Consider the following 18,265-nt stretch of genomic DNA (forward strand, 5'->3'; position numbering starts at 1 on the left):
GGGGTGAGTAAAGATAACCAATCAAAGCTCTCAATTCATTGTTACGAGTGGTCCCACTAAAGTAGGGCATGGGGATGTGTGTGTCTGCCACATAATTAAATATGTATCTCTACTATGGTGTCTGCCACGTTGGCCTATATTACAAACTGGTATGCCATTTGTCCCTGTATTACCCGCTATCAAAGCCAATCAGATATATTTTTGGTTCTACTCCTCCCCTTTATTTCCCTTTCCCCCTCAGGCAGCCTTATATCATGTGCTTTTGGCAAGCAGGTGCTGGCATAGCATTTGAACATTCCTTGTCTATTGAGTCTCATAACAGTCACGAGGGAACGTTAGATAGACCAGGGATGAATTGTTGTTGTCAGGTTGGCCAGGAAAGTAACCTAGCAGCTGCAGGTTTAGAATGATGTCGTACACACCATGTGGTTGCTCTTAATAAGTACCAGATGAAGATGTACTTTTTGTATAACGTTTTCACAAGAAGTAAAATATAATAAACTGCATTAACGGAAAAGCATTGTATCCAATTTACATACGATTTAAGTAGTCCTTCGGGTCCCTATAATAGAGTGGCCATAAAGAAAACTAAGTATATTCAGATATTTTAACTATTTGAATAGTATGACACAAAACATAGACAAAAACGATTTACTGGCAAGTAAAATGTGTATTCATATTTATCAAGAACATATTTAAATATTTTACACAACCGTAGCTTTAATCAGAGTTTATGTGAACAAATATATATATTGAAATTATAGACATATCAACACATCGAGCGAGTCTGAGCATTTTGAGCACAAATTCGTTTGCTCTTCTCTTGCGGAAGGGCCGTCATCCCGGAAGCGCGTGTTTATTTGTTGAAACTTTATTAAGAACAGACAAATCTTTACCAGTATCTAGCAATAAAGGTTCGGCTCGGGTTCTAAATTAGTATGAGCATCAATGTATGCTTAAAGGGTTGCAGTGTCGACATTTTACTGTAAAGAGACATTTGCTTTGCTAGCGAGAAGTAAACAGTCACCTAACGTTAGCTTGCCAGCTACAGTATGTCCAGCGAGGCAGTCTTAACTGTTCGCTTGGTAAGGTCTTTTGAGCACCGAAATTTCAAGCCAGTTGTATTTAGTGGCGTGAATTTAGATCAAACGGTCCAGGAATTTATCCAGTTTGTGAAAAATGGTAAGTATGATTTATCTTTTTGGTAGCTAGCTAAACATTATGTAGGGTGTTCACCCATAACATAATTAAAGGTTTATATAAATATGTGAATGCACTAGAACATCCAGTCAGAAAAATAGGCCAAACACCATGTCTCTACCATATATGGTTCAAAAGTTACCGACGATTTACTCTGAGAATTTAGCATGTTTAGAGTGAATGGAATGTCATTAGATGCATGATCAAAAAGTGGTAACTGCTCAATATAACTCTGGTGCTGCTCCGCGGTTAACTTCGAACCTCAACTGACCGGCTAGTGGCTGAAAACATGGCATTTTTCTAAATGAAATCCGCTATTAAAATGGTGTATATGTGTGTTATTTCCAATTAAAATGCCATAGAAGCGGCTCCTCTCAACGCCTGCGGTTACAGGCAATGAAAGTCAAGGATCACCTCACAACACCAAATATGAGATGCATCCAAGAGCGGTGAAGTCTAAACTAGCAATGGTTACGGCAAATTAACGTTCTTATTTCAACACTATCAAGTACAGGTATATTAAAGTTATAATATTGTATAAAAGTCTGATTAGTTGTAATTTATAATGACATAGGGCAAAGAAAAGTACGTTTACATTCATTTCGAGAGCCAACCTCTACCACCCTCTTGAATTGCCCCGAATTGCCGTGAGTGAACGCCCGACATTATGAAAAATATTACTCAACATTCTATCATCTGCCTTTCTGATTCCATACATGTTGATTTGTCCCTTTTAGAAGTTACCATGAGAGCCGGTTTACCACCCCCCTTCAAGAATTTTGGCTACGGTAAGTTATGGCTGCATTTTTAGTGGCTTCTGCTGCTTACTTCCAAATAGCTATGATTAGTGTGGGCAGACTGGAGCTCCGACGTTACATACGATTACGTTTTTAATTTAAAAAATGACCTTATTTCAGCATCAAAAGAATAGCACGCAATTACAAAGAACAATGTCATTTGTAATTGCTGGCTATTCTTTGGGTGCTGAAATCAATTTTTTATAACTTAATTTTTTGACGTCGTGGATTTGAGTTATCGGCTACCCTAACATTGGCATTGCCCCCTATGGTGCTGCCCCTAGACCAGGGGTGTCAAACTCATTCCATGGAGAGTCTGATGTCTGCAGGTTTTTCCTTTCAATTAAGCCAGAGACAACCAGGTGTGGAGAGTTCCAGTGACCTTAATGCATCAATCAAGGGAAGAGTGAAAACCTGCAGACACTCAGCCCTCTGTGGAAAGAGTTTGACACCTGTGCCATAGACATTTAATATTAATGGTAGGGTTTAGGAGTCGATTATCTTCTGAGAATGATGCCCGCAACATTTCAAGGTTATCCTTCACTAAACATTGTTGGACCCATTTGGCATGCATTCTTGATACATGCAGTATATTGATATGTCTTAACTTCTACATAATGTATCATTTGAAGACACAATGAAGATCATCCACCAGGCACATGGAGCAAAGGTATCCTCCTTGACACCTGACATATACACTCAGTAGTTATATCAATAAGCCTGTTGAATCTCTCCCATTGTCTATTCTAAATAATTGTGTTTTACAAAGCCAATCAAAATAATAAATGTTCTGTTTACAGACGAATGAGTTGGTGATGAGTTTGGAGGATGATGACAAGCTTATTCTGCAAGATGGACTAACCCTAAGAGATGCGGGCATTGGTATAGTCATCTTGTTTTTGTACATGTTAGATGGGGTCTTGTACATGTTAGATGGGGGTCTTCCTGGGGCATACCGCTCGCTATACATCTACATTATACAGTGCCGTTGGAAATTATTCAGACCCCTTGACTAATTCCACATTTTGTTATATTACAGCCTTATTCTAAAATGGAATAATAAAAATAAAATCTGAGCCATGAGGTTGAAGCAATTGTCCTTAGAGCTCTGAGACAAGTTTGTCGAGGCACAGAACTGAGGAAGGGTACCAAAACATTTCTGCAGCAGTTTGGAACCACCAAGACTATTCCTAGAGCTCGCTGCCCGGCCAAACTGAGCAATCTGGGGAGAAGGGCCTTGGTTAGGGAGGTGACCAAGAACCCCATGGTCACTCTGACTGAGCTCCAGAGTTCCTCTGTGGAGATATGAGAACGTTCCAGAAGGACAACCATCTCTGCAGCACTCCACCAATCAGACCTTTATGGTAGAGTGGCAAGACGGAAGCCACTCCTCAGTAAATTGCACATGACAGCCTGCTTGGAGTTTGCCAAAAGGCACCTGAAGGACTCTTAGACTATGAGAAACAAGATTATCCACAGAGGAACTATAGCTCTGTCAGTGACCATCGTGTTCTTGGTCACCTCTCTAACCAAGGCCCTTCTCCCCCAATTGCTCAGTTTGGCTGGGCGGGGAGCTCTAGGAATAGTCCCTTTCCCCCATGAAGCTGGTTGAGAGAATGCAAAGCTGTCAAAGGCAAAGGGTGGCTACTTTGAAGAATCTCAAATATAAAATATATTTGGATTTGTTTAACACTTTTTTTGTTGTTTGGTTACATGATTCCATGTGTTAGCTCATAGTTTTGATGTCTTCACTATTTAAAAAAAATAGTAAAAAACAAAGAAAAACCCTGGAATGAGTATGTGTCCAAACTTTTGACTAGTACTGTATGTGTATTTGGAAAGTATTCAGACCCCTTGACTTATTTTGTTTGCAAGTGTTTTAAAAATAAAAAAGATACCTTATTTACATAATTATTCAGACCGTTTGTGTGTGTATTTTATGAGTTGGAACTGCATTCAGGTAACATCCTGGCAATTGAAATATTGTCAAAGTGAAGGGTCTTGTTTTTTTTTGTTTCAGCAAATGAAACAGAATTGGCCTTCTTCAGGAAAGAGGATTATAAGCTCTTTAAAGCCAACCCCCAACCGGCCTGGTGGTAAGGGTGTTTACTGGCCTTCATCCCCCACTTAACCACGGAAGAGAGGATTCTGATCTGACATGGAGGATACACATGGATGGAAGATTGGGGGGGTGACATGTGCCTTCAGACCTAAGTTCGAGTATTTTAATTTAACATGCCATTTTTATATATAAAACATGTTTTTGCCTCTCCGCTGAAATGCACTTTCCATTTATTTGGTGGTGTTGAAAATGATTATGGTTGTACATGGATTTTCTTCGAACTTACTAGTTTCCTGTAAGACCTGTTTTATTACTGTAAACATGATTCCAAATTAAATCACTGGTTTGAAATTATTCATCTAAAAAGCTTTATTGCATAAGTACAGTGAAGTATTTCCCCCCCCCCCCCTTGATGAAATGGGTCCAAATATGGCATATAAGCTTTAATATTCAATAGAAAAAGGAAATGTATTCTTACCCAAGGAGAAACCACTGGCTTTGCCCATTCTAGTTTTTACAAGTAAATACGGTACTGCATTACACACAAATGAATCACAAAAAGGCCCTTTATCACAGCTATACACTGTACCAGGCAAGATGGGTCCATAGACTCCTGCTGCTTCATGCCAAGTTCTGACTCCACAGGAACCGGGATTGTCAGACCAGGTGATGTTTTTCCACTCAATTGTCCAGTGTGGGTGATTGCGTGCCCAATGGAGCATCTTATTTTTAGCTGATCGGAGTGGAACCCAGTATAGACAAGGATCGATGAATTGTGCGTTCCACGATACCTTTCTGCACACCACTTGTACTGCGCAGTTATTTGTCTGTTTTTGGTCCGCCTGTGCACGATTCTTGACATTTTCCTTCGACCTCTCATCAACGAGCTGTTTTCACCCACAGGAATGCCGCTGACTGGGTATGTTTGGTTTGTCGCATCATTCTCGGTAAACCCTATACATTGTCGTATGTGAAAATCACAGGAGTGAGGCTGTTTTTGAGATATTGGATCCGGCGCACCTGGCCCAGACGATCATACCACTCAGTTGCTTAGATTACTCGTTTTGCCCATTTTAACATTCAATCGAACTGTAACTGACTGGCTCAATGCCGTCTCCATTTTCATAAACTGGGTGGTGTACCTAATAAACTGGCTGGTGAGTGTATATCGCACCTTATCTGTGCGCTGAAGACACTTTCCTTCAGTTAATTGCTCATTTCCCAGGTTGACAGTAGTTGTGTGTTTTGTGACCGATGTGTTCAGTCTCCTTACATAATGTTGTTAGGACTGGAGCTGCTGTGGTAGCGAAACTAATGCAAAACTCAAGACTAATATTAGCAGGCAGTGTTTGTCTAAACACTTTGTCAGCTTTGAAGTGCTAAGACAGAGTGGCTATATAAGGAATGGAACAAAAATGAACAGGGCCTGCTACCATTATAACCTATTCAGCTGTCAGATGTGGGCATTAACAAGCAAGAACTGAGATGGAAAGATAATGGTGGAGAAATGTCAAGAGGAGTTATTTTCATATAGAGGGAGGGGATTCTATACGTAATGCAAAGATGGGAGAACTATAAGGCCAATAGGAGTTGTTCATGTACATACAAGGAGTGACTATATGTGCAATGTAAAGACGGGAAAAACTATAAAGTCAGAACTCTGTGATTAGAGAATTTAGTATTTTCCATGGAAAGGCTCGGCTCTGTTGCATTTGTAATAAAGTCTAAATTGAATTCACAAGTTCCGGTATCTGTGCAAATATTTGACTCAAGATATTCCACAACACTGCACACAGACTGTCTGTCTGGAAGCGACAGCGCAGTAACACACAGCTGAACAACAAAGACGGACCGTATTAACTAAGTCTCTAACACTAATCCTTATACAGACTTCTGTCTATAATTTTTCCTATTTCAGGGTCAAGTGCAGCTTCTCAGTTGAGGCTCAATTCAGGCACTTCTGGTTGGTAAATCTTGTCGAATAGTGGGTTTGGAGATTTGAACATGCTCAAATTGACCAGAAAGTAGTCACATCCTTCTTCACTTTACCCAAGAGAAGCTTAGAGGTCTAGTCAAATATGAAATATCTTGCTATGATACTCAGTGAAAGTGATACATATTTCTGTTCATGTTTCTTAACCCAGTTAAACAAAGCATTTATCATAACAGAAGGTAGTTGTATATTGGACTTGTGAGGTAACCTTTCAGTATTTCAGTTTCTAGAAAAATAGTAACACTTTTCTTGTGTTTGTTTCTTATTTGGATTTAAAAATGAAGTTGCATTAAAAAGTGCCATAGTGTGTGTCAGACAAAATATGTACTACAAATCATCCCTTTCATCAGAGCTAGAAAATGGATTTGCACTGAGTCTCTACTTGATTGGACCGTCACACATCACCACTTAAGTCCCTGGGCAGCACGCCATTGGCTGTGTCCTCTTGGGTCTGAGGAGGGTGGTGGCATGGACTCTCCCAGCCTCGACGTATCTTTGCCAATCTGAACGCTAGGCAGGGCAGTGCCAGGAAGAGCCGACCCACCAGGACCAGACAGGGCAGGATCAGTGCCAGCAGGTATGTGGGGGGCATGTAGTAAGGGTAAGCAAATGAGAAGAAAGCAAAGTCCCAGCTGAAGAAGAGGGTGTGCATGATGGAGAGAGTCAAGGCAGCATACCCCAACCCTGACTGGAGACATGATAGAAAACCGCTCAAAATGTTGCAATAAACTACAGGTGCATACAAAAGTGTCAAGTATCGTGCTGTTAGCTACTCACCTGTACAAAAGTGAACTCTCTCCAACTGAGAGCGTTACCCACCGAGGGTAGAGATGTGATGGCCAGAAGAGTCAGAACACCAAGTCCCAGAATGCCAGAGGACAGATAAAAGTCCGATCTCCACACCTGAGGCTCCTCCCAGGAATGCTCCACTCCTGCCTTCACCTGAAGGGGCACAAAGACCGGTTAGTGGAAAACCAAATGATTCGCTGATGCAGTTAAAAGCATTAAAACACTGGGAGACTGTGAGAAAAGTGTGAGAGGAACACTTAATCTGTGGATCAACTAATGAGCGTGCACTGCCTTCTCCCACTTGTGAACAACGCTCTATGGGAGAGCTAGATGCGTGAGAGCATCCTGCCCCCAAGAAGCAGCTCTTAACGGAGTCAGTCTGTTAATTAGGCCTCAGCCACACTCTGTCACGTCTAGTTCACACTCATAGAGAGTTCAAAATGCAGCCCCGGCCTACTGCTCCACAGCAGTGACATCACCAACCACGGTTGGTAACATTTTATTTGGATAGTCCCCTACTGATGGATTATAGATGTTCAACTAGCTATGAGTTCAACCTGTTCAACTGACTCCAACCACTCACATGTCTGTACGCTGCATCCAGCAGCCTGTATTGGGAAGCCTTGCGCAGGGTCAGACACATACTGTAGACTGCATGCAGCCCGGCACATAGGAAGCTCAGCAGGCCTAGCTGTTTGCGTCTCCCCATCCAGTGGTCCAGCCAGCCGGGGAAGTGGCTGTACTTTGTTCCCCGGACCAGCTGCAGTGCGGCAGCCCACAGTCCCGGGAAGTAGACCAGCGCCAGGATCACCAGGGCCACTGCTGGTAGCGTCTCGTTCACCGTCTCCAGGGGTAGCTGGTAGAAGTTGTTTTGCCCCCGGGACAGATAGGGCATGAGAACACCACGCAGGAAGTTGTAGCCGTAGAAGAAAAGGATGAGAAGGAAGGTGACCATTAGGGGGCCGCCCCAGGATGGGAAGAGGCGCAGGGGGGCGTCCTCAACGTACCTAGAGCTAGCAAGGCCTCCCATGTCCACTGCCAGGAAACTCATACAGCGAGCCAGCTGGATCACAGTTCTCTTGGCCTCAGGGCAGTCACTGCTGATCAGGACCTGGGAGGGGCAGGGGGGAGAGGACTGATTAGGAGAAATTGAGTCTCACATTGTGTGGGTGAGTGCCTGTCGGTGTGCTAAGTCTATAACTACATACAGTGGCAATAAAAAGTATGTGAACCCTTTGGAATTACCTGGATTTCTGCATAAATTGGTCATCACATTTGATCTGACCTTCATCTAAGTCACAACAATAGGCAAACATTATGTGCTTAAACCAATAACACACAAACTATTGTATTTTTCTTGTCTATATTGAATACATATTTTAAACATTCACAGTGTAGGTTGTAAAAAGTATGTGAACTCCTAGGCTAATGGCTTCTCCAAAAGCTCATTGGAGTCAGGAGTCAGCTAACCTGGAGTCCAACCAATGAGACGAGATTGGAGATGTTGTTAGAGCTGCCTTGCCCTATAAAAAAACACTCACAAAAAGTATTGCCTGATTGCTATTCACAAGAAGCATTGCCTGATGTGAACCGTGCCTCGAACAAAACAGATCTCAGAAGACTTGCATAAAGCTGAAAAGGGTTACAAAAGTATCTCTCAAAGTATCTCAGTCCACGGTAAGACACATTGTCTGTAAATAAAGACAGCTCAGCACTGTAGCTACTCTCCCTAGGAGAGGCCGTCCTGCAAAGATGACTGCAAGAGCACAGCGCAGAATTCTCAATGAGGTTAAAAATAATCCTAGAGTGTCAGCTAATGACTTACAGAAATTTCTGGAAAATGCTAACATTTCTGTTGACGAGTCTACAATACGTAAAACACTAAACAAGAATGGTGTTCATGGGAGGTCACTATGGAAGAAGTCACTGCTGTCCAAAAAACCCCATTGCTGCACATCTGAAGTTTGCACCTGGATGTTCCAGCGAGCTACTTGCAAAATATTCTGTGGATAGATTAAACTACAGTTGAGTTGTTTGGAAGGAACACACAATACTATGTGTGGAGAAAAAAAGGCAGAGCACACCAACATCAAAACCCATCCCAACTGTAAAGTACGGTGGAGGGAGCATCATGGTTTGGGGCTGCTTTGCTGCCTGAGGGCCTGGAGAGCTTGATATCATCGACGGAAAAATAAATTCCCAAGTTTATCAAGACATTTTGCAGGAGAATGTTAGGCTATCCGTCTGCCAATTGAAGCTCAACAGAAGTTGGGTGATGCAACTGGACAACGACCCAAAACACAGACGTAAATCAACAACAGAATGGCTTCAACAGAAGAAAATACGCCTCCTGGAGTGGCCCAGTCAGTCCTGACCTCAACCCGATTGAGATGCTGTGGCATGACCTCAAGAGAACAGTTCACACCAGACATCCCAAGAATATTGCTGAACTGAAACTATTTTGTAAAGAGGAACTTCTCCTGACCTCCTGACCTCTGATCCACAACTACAGAAAACGTTTGGTTGTGGTTATTGCTGCCAAATGAGGGTCAAACAGTTATTAAGGGTTCAAATACTTTCCCCACCCTGCACTGTGATCTTTAAAGCGGGTTCAATAAAGACATGAACATGTATAATTTTTTTGTGTGTTATTAGTTTAAGCAGACTGTGTTCGTCTATTATTGTTACCTAGATGAAGATCAGATCAAATTTGATGACCAATTTATGCAGAAATCCAGGTATTTCCAAAGGGTTCACATTATTTTTCTTGCCACTGTATACAATGTGTGGAGTTGTATGTACAGTATATACATGATTACTCTCTTACCTGCCTGCTGCCGTCATGAGCTCCGGTCTGTAGGGCCCAGGCTGAGACCACATTGAAGCCCTTCACCACTCTGCTCTCTGGGAACAGCTCTGCCAGCCTCTCAGCGTTAGACGGCTCTCCACTGTTAAGCTTGGTGGCGTTGCTCACATCCACCAGCACCTTCCCAGCCAGCACATCCCTCAACCCCACCAGGGTGTGGTAGTGTTCAGGGTAGAGAGCAGCAAAGACAACTTTCTCTGTGCCAACCATCGCCTCCCGCTGTGTGAGAAGCTGAACCCCATCAGGAAACTGTCCGGTGGCTATATGCTTTGGGTCACGGCTGCCGACCACTACCCTATAACCACAGGCAACTAATCGCACAGCCAGGGAGCGGGAGTAATCACCTGAGCCTAGGATGCCCACTGTGGGGTTTCCCGTGTCACAGGGCAGGGATTCCTCTGGGGTGTCAAATGAGTTGGACAGCAGGGGTGTCCTCATGTCGCCAAGAGGCATGTTGGACCTGTAGAGCTGGAAGAGGCGTTGAGGCTGTTATTACATACTATTAATACTACACATTGTAATTACATAGTTTTTTCATATATTCATAGTAACTATATTAAGTTCAACTATGGCACTATAATACAAACAAGAGCCATATCCACATCAAATAGCCATATCATTCTTGGAGCATTTCACATTATGCTACACACGCATTAACATCTACTAACCATGTGTATGTGACAAATAATATTTGATTTGACAAATTGAATATATGAGTACTACTTGTAGCCTACATCTCTGCTGTAATACTGCCACTAAATTCTGGAATGGCCTTACATTTTCATCATGCAACCATTCAAATATCACATGCCCTTTTCCCTGTCCAAATATCAAATGATGTAGTGTCCTCTGCCAACTACACAACATCAAATCAAAGTTTATTTGTCACGTGTGCCGAATACAATAGGTGTATGCAACAGTGAAATGCTTACTTACAGGCTCTAACCAATAGTGCAAAAAAGGTATTAGGTGAATAATAGGTAGGTAAAGAAATAAAACAACAGTAAAAAGACAGGCTATATACAGTAGCGAGGCTATAAAAGTAGCGAGGCTACATACAGACACCGGTTAGTCAGGCTGATTGAGGTAGTATGTACATGTAGATATGGTTTAAGTGACAATGCATATATGATGAACAGAGAGTATCAGTAGCATAAAAGAGGGGTTGACGGGTGGTGGGTGGGACACAATGCAGATAGCCCAGTTAGCCATGTGCGGGAGCACTGGTTGGTCGGCCCAATTGAGGTAGTATGTACATGAACGTATAGTTAAAGTGACTATGCATATATGATAAACAGAGAGTAGCAGCAGCGTAAAAAGAGGGGTGGGGGGTAATAACTGTTGAGAAACCTTTTTGTCCTAGACTTGGCACTTCGGTACCGCTTGCCATGCGGTAGAAGAGAGAACAGTCTGACTGAGGTGGCTGGGTTCTTTGACAATTTTTAGGGCCTTCTTCTGACACCGCCTGGTGTAGAGGTCCTGGATGGCAGGCAGCTTAGCCCCAGTGATGTACTGGGCCGTACGCACTACCCTCTGTAGTGCGTTGCGGTCGGAGGCCGAGCAATTGCCGTACAAGGCAGTGATGCAACCAGTCATCACATGCTCTTGATGTTGCAGCTGTAGAACCTTTTGAGGATCTCAGGACCCATGCCAAATGGGGGGGATAGGCTTTGTCGTTGGAATAGGCTTTGTCGTGCCCTCTTCACAACGGTCTTGGTTTGTTTGGACCATTCTAGTTTGTTGTAGATGTGGGCACCAAGGAACTTGAAGCTCTCGACCTGCTCCACTACAGCCCAGTCGATGAGAATGGGGGCGTGCTCGGTCCTCCTTTTTCTGTAGTCCACAATCATCTCCTTAGTCTTGGTTACGTTGAGGGATAGATTGTTATTCTGGCACCACCTGGCCAGGTCTCTGACCTCCTCTCTATAGGCTGTCTCGTCGTTGTCAGTGATCAGGCCTACCACTGTTGTGTCGTCTGCAAACTTAATGATGGTGTTGGAGTCGTGCAGTTGTGGGTGAACAGGGAGTACAGGAGGGGACTGAGCACGCACCCCTGGGGAGCTCCAGTGTTGAGGATCAGTGTGGCAGATGTGTTGCTACCTACCCTCACCACCTGGGGGAGGCCTGTCAGGAAGTCCAGGATCCAGTTTTAGAGGGAGGTGTTTAGTCCCAGGATCCTTAGCTTAGTGATGAGCTTTGAGGGTACTATAGTATTGAACGCTGAGCTGTAGTCAATGAATAGCATTCTCACATAAGTGTTCCTTTTGTCCAGGTGGGAAAGGGCAGTGTGGAGTGCAATAGAGATTGTATGGATTGTATGGTGGATCTGTTTGGGCGGAGTGCAAATGGGAGTGGGTCTAGGGTTTCTGGGATAAAGCACTTCATGGCTACGGACGTGAGTGCTACGCGTCTGTAGTCATTTAGGCAGGTTGTCTTTGTGTTCTTGGGCACAGGGAATATGGTGGTCTGCTTGAAACATGTTGGTATTACAGACTCAATCAGGGACATGTTGAAAATGTCAGTGAAGACACCTGCCAGTTGGTCAGAACATGCCCGGAGCACACGTCCTGGTAATCAGTCTGGCCCCGCAGCCTTGTGTATGTTGACCTGTTTAAAGGTCTTACTCACGTCGGCTATGGAGAGTGTGATCACACAGCCGTCCGGAACAGCTGATGCTCTCATGCATGCCTCAGTGTTGCTTGCCTCGAAGCGAGCATGGAAGTGATTTGGCTTGTGTCACTGGTCAGCCTGCGGCTGTGCTTCTCTTTGTAGTCTGTATTAGTTTACAAGCCCTGCCACATAAGACGAGCGTTGGAGCCGGTGTAGTATGATTCAATCTTAGCCCTGTATTGACGCTTTGCCTGTTTGATGGTTCTTCGCAGGGCATAGCAGGATTTCTTGTAAGCTTCCGGGTTAGAGTCCCGCACCTCGAATGCGGCAGCTCTACCCTTTAGCTCAGTGCGAATGTTGCCTGTAATCCATGGCTTCTGGTTGACTGATGTGGTGTACTCCTCAATGCCATCGGAAGAGTCCCGGAACATGTTCCAGTCTGTGATAGCAAAACAGTCCTGTAGTTTAGCATCTGCTTCGTCTGACCACTTTTTTTTATAGACTGAGGCCAAAACTATGTGGACACCTGCTTGTCGAACATCTCATTCCAAAATCATGACCATTAATATGGAGTTGGTCTCCCCTTTGCTGCTATAACAGCCTCCACTCTTCTGGGAAGGCTTTCCATTATATGTTGCAACACTGCTGCGGGGACTTGATTCCATTCAGCTACAAGAGCATTAGTGAGGTTAGGCACTGATGTTGGGCGATTAGATCTGGCTCAGTCGGCGTTCCAATTCATTCCTAAGGTGTTTAATGCTCTGTGCATGCCAGTCAAGTCCTTCCACACCGATCTAGACAAACCATTTCTGTATGGACCTCGATTTGTGCACGGGGGCATTGTCATGCTGAAACAGGAAAGGGCCTTCGCCAAACTGTCATTGTGTGCTGTAGCATTACAATTCCCCTTCACTGAAACTAAGGGGCTTCGCCCGAACCATGAAAGTCAGCCTCAGACCGTTATTCCTCCACCACCAAGCTTGTGAGGCCTACCACTTCGCGGCTGAGCCATTGTTGTTCCTAGACTTTTCCACTTCACAATAACAGCATTTACATTTGACCAGGGCAGCTCTTGCAGGGCAGAAATTAGACGAACTGACTTGTTGGAAAGGTGGCATCCTACAACAGTGCCACGTTGAAAGTCATGGAGCTCTTCAGTAAGGCCATTCTACTGCCAATGTTTGTCTATAGAGATTGCTTGGCTGTGTGCTTGATTTTATACGCCTGTCAGCAACGGGTGTGGCTGAAATAGCCAAATCCACTTATTTGAAGGTGTCCACATACTTATGTGTAAGAAATGCATTTATTTAACACTGCCAAACAGCACGACAAGCAGTGGCGACTTGTCATTCAGGGCAGAGTCACACCTGTTTTGAGCCCTGCATTTTAGTATGTTTTTGGGGGGAGGGGGCCCTTCCTGTTTTGCATGTTATTTTGGCATTAAACGTGTCACATATCAGTTTGCAAACCATGTAAAAAAAGATATATACATCATTTAGTTAATAACGCTGCATATAAACATGGTCTTTATTTTGTTTTCTTGAGTAAGGCAGCTCCAAAATGCAGGTGTTTCAGCCGAGCTCAGTGCTTTTTGTGGTGGTGGGGCAAGCCAGCAGAAAATACGGAGCGTTGCGACGTCATTGGCTCAGTATTCTGTCACTCATGGGGACACTACGTCACCGCCAAGTCTAAGGGAGACCTCAAATTCTAGCCCCTTGAGTGATGCCATAGAGTTACATTAGAAGGGCTCATCCAAGAAGGCTCAAAGTCATTGGCCACAGACAAAATTACGTCAAATCACGTTATACGTACAGTAGCTTTTTGCACAATAGCCTTGATTGGACTGATCATGTCAACATCATACTTTAACATTTTTAGCTAGCCGTCATCATCATGAATCAAGTCGACAATCTACTGGCAAATCCTTTTTATAATCCTTGTCATATGAAGAGAAATTATAGATAAAATGTATTGGGGCTCATTGGCCATTGGACATAAACATTGGAAATGTTGGAAATCTCAAATTCAACAATGAGTGGTTTGGAAGGAATCAGTGGCTAACTGCAATTATTACAAAGCAATCATTAGCCTGCTATTCAGTGGAGTGGCTGTGTGGTGGAGTGGCTCTTTTCCTAGTTTTAAAATTATAAACATTCAACATTGGCCATGCTGTCAATGAAGCATGATTTGTGCCGCGCTCAAAACAACTGTTAACTCTGAAATGCAAAATCGGACTTTTGTGAGTTCAAGACAATTGGAAACTCGGGGAAAAACGTTTTGAACTTTCATCCAACTTGGAATTGTACATTCGGAACTCGGGCATCTTTCTAGAGCTACAACCTGAACATTACTGACGTTATTATGATTTTACAATTTTTTCCCCTGAGTTCCCAGTTGTCTTGAAAGCACCATAAATCCAGAGAATGCCAGACATTGATGACAAAGTTTGATGATCAAATTTGCCCACGAAGGGCCGCCACGCCACCTTCCTGTTCAAGTGAGCACAGCACAACAAGGTGAGTCTAATGTCTTGTATGCTACTGCATAAATGATGTAATATGCCAGGGAGATGTGTATACTGTAGCTAAGAAAGTAATACTAAGTGTATGTTGTGTAGTAAGCTTTTAGTAGCCCATGTGCCTCACCCTAATAATTTGGTATATTTTCCACTCTTAATTTTGCCTACTGTTCTGACTTGGTGGTGCACATGTAGCCTATAACCTATTTAAGAGAAATGTAATCAGTGAATATTGTAAGAGCTTTCATTGTTTACATGCCCCCTTTATTTATCCTATGGTTCTGACTTGTTGTACAGGGAGAACACTGTAAGAATGGCCCATGTTCTTAATTTCGTTTGCTTTATATTTCAAAAGTGCTGAACAAACAGTTATATTTACTACGTCCGTCCTAGCTCGCTCATTAATGTCTTAATCGAAATGCCAGATTGCCCCTTTTCTGCTTGTCGTCCACTTTTGCCATAGTTTATACATCAATTGTCAGTAGAAACCACACTTGTTTAACCCTCCTGCTGTGTTCCAGTCGAATTGGACCGATTAAAAGTTCTCTCTCTGAAAAATGTAGTTAATTTAATTGTCATATGGTTCCATGACTTTGTCCACACAGGGCATCTGAACACACAAAACACATTTGGATGATTTTCATAAAATTGTGGGTGTTTTATTTAACCTTTGTATACCTATGGTGTTCCCAGTCATTAGATGGGTGAGACTACAATTAGTGTATGAAATTGAGTTCCGGCACATGCCCATTCATCAGATGGACACACTTCTCCACCCAGCCCCCAGATGGATGTGTTTGAGCACACACACACACACACACACACACACACACACACACACACACACACACACACACACACACACACACACACACACACACACACACACACACACACACTCCCCTTCTTGGCTTCCATGGCAACCCCCACAGGAACCTTTTCCCAATAGAATCTTTCCCCCAGGGAAACACACTTGTGGCATTCTCACAAGCAATCGCAACATTGTTTCAACAATATATAGAACTTTTCTTGCAGCCATTGTATATAAAGCTTTTTTTTGGGTCTTGCTCACAATTCATTCTGTGCCAACACAATGACCAAACGATATACTGTATGTGAGGCTCTTGATCATATCTTTGATCATGACACTGGAGAAGAGGAGAGAGTCCTTATTAAACTTGGACACAAAGTAGTCTGTGATAAATATCACAATATGTTTCATCTGAGAATTTGTTAAAGTCAAAATAATCCATACATGATGTGTTTCTTTTACTCAAAAACGAGTTGTATGAGCTCAGGTCAATGAGGCCTACAGGCCATAAATAGCAAATGGAAGTTGTAATGTTCTTGTAAACTTGTAATGCTCACAAGAACTTAAGTTTATCAAAATATCTAACACAACATTAGGTGATCATATATTTATTATTATGGATTTATAATCAGCTATAATTGGGCGACAATTTGGACCAGGAACACAGAATTGATTAACATGAAACGAACACAACAGGAGGATTAACCAAGTCAGACATATCAGCTATGTTTTTTTTAAGGCCGTAAAAGAGACAGAATGAACTCTTTCGCTGCAAGACAAGGCTCCGTTGATAGCCAGGTGTAGCAGTTGTGAGGTTTTGGGACTCTGCTGTTGGGACAGCTTTATGTAGGCTCTAATAGTTTGTGGGAAACATTTGTCACCATTATAGTGCAATTCATGTATTGTTTAGTGTTGTTTTGGGTTGTGTAGTGGCTTTGCTGGAATTGCTTCCCACATGTTGTTGTTTTTTGCCCCACCAAGATGTCCATTCTAAAATCGGCACTGACGACAAGGGAATAATATCATAAGTATTTTATGCCAATAGTTTGTTATTCGAGGCGCATATTCATTGCACTTACGTGTGTTGTTTATGAAGCAGAATCCGTCATATGCCTTGCAGATGCCGAACTGCGTTACAACAAGACTGCCCACATTGCTCCGCCCGTCTGTGTACGGAAGATAACTACGGCCGTGCAGAACACCCGTGCAACATGCAGTTCCTCGTGATCCGATTTAGACAGATAATATACACAGAAGATAATAATAGCTAAGCGGTTTCATAGTATATTATGAAATGAGCTGTTGTGTAAAATGTGCCATGTAAAAACACACTGGTATATGATATGAAAGGTTGCTGTATCTTTATTGGACTTTCAGTCACATAATTCGTTATTTTAAAAAAATATATATTATATTAGATTTATATGTAATAAGATTATGTCATAAAGTTGTTACATATGCGGTTTGTACAATTGTGCGCACTTACTAACGCAGGAAAGGAAAAACAATTTCTGGGCAACAGATTACAGACTTTTCCCGACAGGTGTCACTGTTGAACTGTGCTTGGACAAAGTCAGAGAGAGGTGACTGAGGTGCCTTACCAAACGTTGGAGGTGCTGCTGACTTTGAGATGTTTTCAACATCAAAACTGTAGTGTACTTATGCAATAAGTCCATGTCCCAGGCAACCTGTTATGTAGATCCATATGATTCAATCCAAAGAGAATGGTAAAGATAAGAGGTGCAAATTCAGGATTTTATTCAGCTCTGATCTTTTCTATTAATTTGAGGTTTAGGCAGAAATACCATACCAATGACATGGGATGTGAATTCAACTTATAACTTTAAGGTCAGAAAAAAAACATGTTGGGGACTGGAAGGAGACTCCCACATGGCTGACATCGGTTCCTGTCCTGGGGTGTGTGTGTTGTGGTTAGGCAGGTTACCTGTCACTCTGCTGAGCATTGTGGGCTCTGTGGAGTAGAGGTGCCAAAGTCACCCCGAGGAGGGCAGAGAAGTCTCCCTCTCATAACTCAGGTCACAGCTCTGACACCTAACTACCTAATTAGGCATCATCTACAATATCCCTTCGCAGTTTAAGCATGCCAATACGCACGCGCACACACACACACACACACACACACACACACACACACACACACACACACACACACACACACACACACACACACACACACACACACACACACACCTACCTGTATTGGAGCTTTCTGACTTTCATGGTCATCTGAGATCATCGCCATAAGATGCTTATATGTAGAGTATAGCCAATTATGCACAGATGGTACACTATATACACAAAAGTATGTGGACAAATGAGTGGATTTGGCTGTTTCAGCCACACCCGTTGCTGACAGGTGTATAACATCGAACACAGAGCCATGCAATCTCCATGACAAACATTGGCAGCAGAATGGCCTTACTGAAGAGCTCAGTGGCTTTCAACGGGGCACTGTCATAGGATGCCACCTTTCCAACAAGTCACTTCATCAAATTTCTGCCCTGCAAGATCTGCCCCAGTCAACTGTAAATGCTTTCATCGTGAAGTGGAAACCTCTAGGAGTAAGAACGGATCAACCGCAAAGTGGTAGGCCACACA

General features: G+C 43.0%; 2 protein-coding genes across 5 annotated transcripts; one reads left to right on the forward strand and one right to left on the reverse strand.

The window, feature by feature from the left end:
• The first annotated feature begins 799 nt into the window (after nt 1-799).
• Nucleotides 800-4,413, forward strand: c34h2orf76 (chromosome 34 C2orf76 homolog). Of its 2 annotated transcripts, none has more exons than XM_035757069.1 (5): nt 800-1,182; nt 1,938-1,988; nt 2,630-2,667; nt 2,798-2,879; nt 4,018-4,413. In XM_035757069.1, exons 1-5 carry the CDS (start codon nt 1,053-1,055, stop codon nt 4,095-4,097), a joined length of 381 nt encoding a protein of 126 aa, XP_035612962.1. In that variant the 5' UTR covers nt 800-1,052; the 3' UTR covers nt 4,098-4,413. The 2 variants fall into 2 exon arrangements, with proteins under 2 accessions (XP_035612962.1, XP_052349395.1); XM_052493435.1 differs by lacking the exon at nt 4,018-4,413 and adding an exon at nt 3,037-3,908 and having other exon boundaries at nt 802-1,182.
• A 74-nt stretch (nt 4,414-4,487) lies between these two features.
• On the reverse strand, nt 4,488-16,861 carry steap3 (STEAP family member 3, metalloreductase). Of its 3 annotated transcripts, none has more exons than XM_035757067.1 (5): nt 16,726-16,861; nt 9,669-10,175; nt 7,425-7,952; nt 6,830-6,994; nt 4,488-6,562 (listed from the first exon to the last, which is right to left on the reverse strand). In XM_035757067.1, exons 2-5 carry the CDS (start codon nt 10,158-10,160, stop codon nt 6,461-6,463), a joined length of 1,287 nt encoding a protein of 428 aa, XP_035612960.1. In that variant the 5' UTR covers nt 10,161-10,175; nt 16,726-16,861; the 3' UTR covers nt 4,488-6,460. The 3 variants fall into 3 exon arrangements, with proteins under 3 accessions (XP_035612960.1, XP_035612959.1, XP_035612958.1); XM_035757066.1 differs by having other exon boundaries at nt 4,488-6,684; XM_035757065.1 differs by having other exon boundaries at nt 4,488-6,740.
• Between the last annotated feature and the right edge of the window lie 1,404 nt (nt 16,862-18,265).

This window comes from Oncorhynchus keta, chromosome 34, assembly GCF_023373465.1.
Source record: "Oncorhynchus keta strain PuntledgeMale-10-30-2019 chromosome 34, Oket_V2, whole genome shotgun sequence".
Lineage (NCBI taxonomy): Eukaryota > Metazoa > Chordata > Actinopteri > Salmoniformes > Salmonidae > Oncorhynchus > Oncorhynchus keta.